The sequence below is a fragment of the Myotis davidii genome, unplaced genomic scaffold (genome assembly GCF_000327345.1).
Source record: "Myotis davidii unplaced genomic scaffold, ASM32734v1 scaffold370, whole genome shotgun sequence".
Taxonomy (NCBI): Eukaryota; Metazoa; Chordata; class Mammalia; order Chiroptera; family Vespertilionidae; genus Myotis; species Myotis davidii.
The window spans coordinates 3,428,519-3,434,609 of NW_006288615.1; the positions used below are offsets into that span (position 1 = coordinate 3,428,519).

Genomic DNA, 6,091 nt, shown 5'->3' on the forward strand with positions numbered 1-6,091 from the left:
TAGGCTGCAAATGGGCTGTGTGTGTGTGTGTGTGTGTGTGTGTGTGTGTGTAAAGGAGGGGGTGGCTGCAGGCAGGCAAAGCACCTTGTTTATGCCTCGCTCACTGCCATGATTGACTCAGGGGATATATTGGCTCCATTCTCCACTCCCTTGCCTCTGGTCCCCACCTGCCCTGGCCACTGGCCTCTGCTGACCCCTGGGTGATGAAACCTGGAGCTCTGGGCAGAGACCGATATGCCCAGCTGGAGGCCTTGCTGAGCAGTTCCTAGTGTGTGTGCACTCCTCCCTACTCCATGCCTGGCAGCTGGACTCAGAAAGAGTGGCTGAACCCCCCACCCCAGTTGACCCCCTAGACCTCAGGGTTCTTGGGAAGTACAGCCAACTGCAACATAGATGCTGGAGGAACTTTAGTGGTATCTGTGGTCCTGGTTTCCCCTCTTCCTCCTCACTTCAACCCCTCTGGGCCCCTGGTCTCTCACCATCTGCTTTGTCTCACATTTGCAGACCCCCACCTCCAGCCCCAGGTGCTGTCACAGCTGCTCCACCTCGCCCTCTCCTGCCTTGGCACAGCCATTCTCCCCACCCCCCTTTAAGGACAAGGCACCCCTTTAAGAACATTTGACCTTTGTGTTGAGCCCTCAAAAACCTCAACAGGTTGGCACAGTTTAGGAGCATCTGGGACTCAGGAGGCAGGTCTGGGTGGAGGTCAAGGGTATAACCTTCAGTCACAGGCAGAATTGTTTTTGACTCCTCTAGTTTCTAGTGATGTGGTCTTGGCCATATCACTCAACTTCCATGAGCCTCAGTGGCCTTACCTGTAAAATGGGTCTGATAACACATGTCTCAAACTGTTATTATAAAGGTTTATAATATATGAAATTGTAGTACATGGAACCACACAAAATTGCCTATATTTAACCAGTCTTTGACATCAATATTTATTGGGAAACAGGCTTTGTATTGTTTCTGCTTGAGGCCCTGCATTTCCTTCATTCTCTTCAGGTTTTGCATTTGTACAAATACTCCCTGCTGGTTTTATTTGTTTGTTTGTTTGTTTGTTTATTATTTTTAGAGAGAGGAAGGGAAATGGAGAGAGAGATAGAAACATTGTTGAAAGAGAAACTCGATGAAAAACATCCATTTGCTGCCTCCTGCATGTCCCGTGTTGGGGATGGAACCCACAACCCAGATGTGCCCTGACCAGGAATCCAACCAGCACCTTCTTGGTGCATGGATCAGTGCTCAACCATTGAGCCACACCAGCCAGGCAGGTTGTTAATAATTCGAGCATTGTGGGAAAGCACAAAGAAGACAGTAAAGTGAAACAGCATAAAAATACATCTCCCTGTCAGAAATAGCCATGATTAATGAATAACCACCATTTTCAGAAATTCCTTCTTGCGTTGATGCAGATAGAAGTTCAGAGAGACAAATTGATAGAAATATTGCTGTAAGACTTATAGGGATCTGATCGATATTTTAGCTATAATTTATTCAATATAATTTTATTTTAGCAAAAGAAAATAAATGGAAGTAACACCGAAGGAAACCAAAACTCCAGAGGGTGTCTCTTCATTAAAGACACAGTGTTTCCTAAAACGATCATTTCATGTTAACAGAAAGGTCTGAAAGCAATAAGAATAAAAATATTGATTGGGGAGACATCAATCAATCCTTTTCCTATCTTGTAGGAAAAGGAGAAATGTTAATATTATAGTAGAAATTGAAGGCGTTAAATTAGCAAGTTTCAGAAAAACACAGCTGAAAGCAAGATTGAGAAAAAGGATAGAAAACTGGTGAGAAATCACTAGGAAGAAAGACAAAAGATACCAAAAAAGGAGAAGCAACAAGCAGAATTGTGCGATGGTTTGATTCTTTTAATCACAAGGTTGAACAGTGATATTCAAAATTTTGTACATATTCAACTTGAAAGAATTTGCCTAGACATGCCCTCCTTATCTAAAGGTTTCCATAGTATTTAAATGAGAAAAAGATGTAATTTCTGGAATGTGTAAATATTGACATGTTTAAATAAAGTTGTTTTATTGCTCTTTGTTGTTGTCGTTAATCCTCATATGATATTTTTTCTATTGCTTATCAGTGGGAGTGGAAGGGAGGGAGGGGAGATAGAGGTAGAGAAAGAGAGACAGAGGGAGAGAGAGAGAGAGAGAGAGAGAGAGATACATCGACTGGTTGCCTCCCACTGCACCCCAACCCGGTGGGCAGGAAGTGAACCCGAACCACCTTGATCAGGAATCAACCCAAGACTCCTCGGTGTGTGGTGGGCCAATGCTCTAACCACTGAGCCACTGGCCGGGACTGTTTCAGTGCTATTTTGACTGTATCTGATCATTTTGATAGATAGAATGGTAATTTCAGATGGTTCAACCTAAGAAATAAAACACCCAGCCTGGAGCCAGCCCATGGTGGTGCTCAACCTCGAAGCTCTTGGGTGAATCTCCCACCCACTGGCTTTTACCCATTCCCGGTGGGGCTGGGGGTGGTCAGGGTGGTTTGGGATGGAGGGAGGATTCTGAGGAGGAAGGAAGGGGAAGGTCCTCGCCCAGAGGACAAGTGTAGTGACCTGGAGAGACAGCTTCTGTCTCTAGGTGGCAAGTACCTGGGTCTCCTTCCCATTTCCAGAAGCTCAGGGTCCCTGGACCACCCTCCTCTGAGTACAAGGGCGATTTCTGTGCCAGAGGGAGGCCGGGGGCTGGCTCACCCACAGAAGCCTCCTGACACAGTCTGCTGGGGTTTTCCAGAGGCATCAATGAAAAGGTCCAAGCTCCTTTCTCACCCTCATCTTGAAGTGGGGGGTGGGGGTGGAGACTGCCTCCTCCTGTGAGAGGGATCGAGGTGGGACAGCTTGTGGCCTCACGGACCCAGGGCAGGAAGGTCAGCATATGGCAGACAAGGCAGCTCGCCTCCCAGGCAGGAGCCTGGAGCCTGGAGGGGAGGCCAAGAATCCAGAAGCTGCAAATGTCACCAACAGTCTCTGGAGTCCCTTCTGCTTCCCTCCTGCACCCTGACAGTCCTTTTATCCACTCCGTTCAAGAAACTGGGAGGCAAAGAGGAAATAACATGGGGCTGGGGGCCACATTCCTACCCCAAGTTCAGAGATAACCATGTAAAGTGCTGGTACCACCCAACCAGGGGGCTCAGTCGTTGAGCATTAACCTATGAACCAGGAGGTTCGATTCCAGGATTCCAGGTCAGGGCACATGCCCGGGGTGTGGGCGTGATCCCAGTCAAGGACTTGCAGGAGGCAGCCAATCAACGATTCTCTCTCATCATTGATGTTTCTATCTCTCTCATCCTCTCTGAAATCAATAAAAAATGTATTTAAAATAAATAAAGTGTTGGTGCCTACAGGCCTTCCCAGACAATGTCACTTCTCTCCCCCTGACCCACACTCCAAGGGAGAGGAAGAGACCCAGCAGACTGGATGTGGACATGGATGAGAAGGGCCACTGCTGTGTGGAAAGGGAGCTGATGGGGGAGGGGAGCCACACCCACCCCCCACCCCCCTCGAATTAGGCAGGTGGAGGTTGTCATGCAGGAGGCAGGGAATTCAGCCCTGGGGCATGAGTGATCAGTACTGGTCACTCATGCCTTCATTTGTTTAGCAAATAGTGTGTCAGGCTCTGTCCCAGATGCTGACACCACAGGGAGGAGACAGAAAGCCCTGCTCCCCTACAGCAGACAGACAAGTGACCAAGCTCACACTGCCAAGGGCTCTCGCCAGCTTATAGGGGACTCCCATCTCATCGGGATAGATATTTAAAACTATTTCACTTCTCTGTGCTGGGCGAGGCTCCTTTCCCACTGGAAGGGGCAGCTTCCTTCCCAACATGAGCCGGATTCTGAGCCTTCCCCACCTGCCAGGTCCGAATCTTCTCCTGGCAAATTGTCCATTGAAACTCCCCTCTCTGGCTTGATGCAAAGCTCTTCTTCCTACCCTGGGGCCAGGTCGAGTTTCAGAAGCTACAGCGAGGGTGGGAGTGTGTATGAGTCTCCCCTAAACCTCCATTCTTTGGCAGGGAGAGAGGAAGGGCACCTGCCCCTGGCTTGCCTGGGCCAGGGAGCCCCAGAACCTCAGCCATAGCCCTATCACGGCAGGTCTGAGCCTCTGTCTCACCAAGTGGGGCAGGTTCCCATTAGAGTCGAGTTCACCTGTGCAGAAGGAACAAGGGCTGGAGAGATGTCAGGACAGAATCCACTCTGGAAAAAGACCAGGCCTGCCAAGCCACCCTGCAGTCACCAGCATGAATTGGGGTGACAGGGTTATTTTGGGGGCCCCAGGACATTTTGGGGGACAGAAGGGCACCAGGTGGGGACTCTGTCCCAGGAGAGCTGTCCAGTTGTAGCCCTTCCCGTGAGACTCCAGCAGACTCCCTCTGCCAGCTCAGGGTCATAGCCACTGAGAACAATGCTGGTCAGGCCCAGCGGGCCCTGCGCAGGGGTGGGAGGTCTGGGAGAGCGTCAGAAGCTGCTGGGGCCTGTCCTCCCCAAACTGGGCCACTGGTGGGGCCTTTCATCTCCCGCCTTCCTCTCTGGGCCACTCCAGTGTCCGCCTGCCTCTGCCTCTTCCCACCCTACTACCCCCAGTCGGGCAATCATGGCACTAATTAGGGCGCTTTGATCGTCTTTAGAAATGGCCACACTGGGGAGGGATGCTGCCAAGCAATTAGGGGCAGAGGAGCTGGGAGCTCAGGCACCTCCACAGGGGCTGGGGCTGCCCAGGACCCTCAGACAACCCTTGCCTACCTCCCCCAAGATTATCTGCCCCCAGCATTGCTGTGAACTCCTCAGGGAATCGAGGCAGATGGGAAACCCTCCATCTGAGCCTTGGAGACAGCACCAGCCCCTGCCCATCAGCCCCCCTCTGCCTGGCCCCCAGCCTAACCGTCAGCTCTTCTGGGCTGTCCAGGCCCCTTTGATGGAGCCTAGAAACAAGGGCTCCTTTGAGGGAAGGGGGCCTCAGAGCCTCAGAGCCGGATGACGAAACTTCAAAGGTGAGGGTTGGGCCCACTACCCTGTGCCCTCCCTCAGCCCTAGCCCCCTCCTAGGCACCTCCCCCAGCTGTCCTCTATATAGCCCCCTAAGCCCCATTCCCCTGTGGGCTCCAGGAGTTAAGGACCAGGTGAGAGATGACCAGGGAAATGGTAACTTTGATGTAAAAGAATAGGGTCAGATGACTTGAATTCAGTGCTCAGGGACAGAAAGGCAGGCACCACAGGATAAGCGCCTGGAGGGTGGACCCCGGAAGAAAATAGAACAGGGTCAGGGCCCCGGCTCCTGGTCACCATGCTGCTGGCTATGCTGCTGCTGCTGCTGCCCCTCCCAGACCCATGGCCTGCCCATGGGCACCCGCTGTACATGCACCTGCCCCCCAGCACCCTGCAAGGTGAGCCCGGGGTGGTCTGAGGGAGCGGCCAAGGAGGGAGGAGCAGAGAGGAAGTGGGTCCCAGGCAGAGGAACATGAGCCTGCTACCTGAATTCACAAGGACCTTTGGCTTCTGCCCACCGTGCAGGGAGAAGGGGCGAGGAACCCAGGTAGGAGAGGGAGGGGGAAGATGAGGATGGAAAGGGAAGGGGAGCCAACGAGGGTGTGCATCAGGGAAGTTTAGCAGGGAGGAAAGAGCCTAGAGCACCCCCTTGGCTCTCTGGGCCTAAAGGTGGGCAATTCAACCACAGTCATTTTGTGTCAATACATCTGAGTTCTGTGAGATCTGAATCTTCAGGATACTGTTTTTCCTTCAAGGTTTTTAAGGAAATGCCCTTTTCAAAGATTCCAGCCCAGCCCTAGCCAGTTTGGCTCAGTGGATGGAGCGTTGGCCTGTGGACCAAAGGGTCCCAGATTCGATGGTGGTCAAGGGCAGGTACCTTGGTTGCAGGCTCTACCCTTGCCCGGGCCCTGGTCAGGGCTCATGCAGAAGGTAACCAATCGATGTGTTTCTCTCACATCGATATTTCTGTCTTTCCCTCTCTCTTCCACTCTCTCCAAAAATCAATGGAAAAATATGCTCAGGTGAGGATTAACAACTACAAAAGAAACCCAGGTTTCTCTCTCACTTCTACATTCTCTTCC

General features: G+C 51.6%; 1 protein-coding gene across 1 annotated transcript in view; it reads left to right on the forward strand.

Moving 5' to 3' along the window:
* Positions 1-5,307: 5,307 nt before the first annotated feature.
* The window catches only part of PRSS56 (protease, serine 56), a 7,062-nt gene continuing 6,278 nt past the window's right edge, over positions 5,308-6,091 (forward strand). Inside the window, 1 exon segment of the mRNA XM_015561804.1 lies at positions 5,308-5,407. Coding sequence (XP_015417290.1) covers positions 5,308-5,407 — 100 coding nt within the window.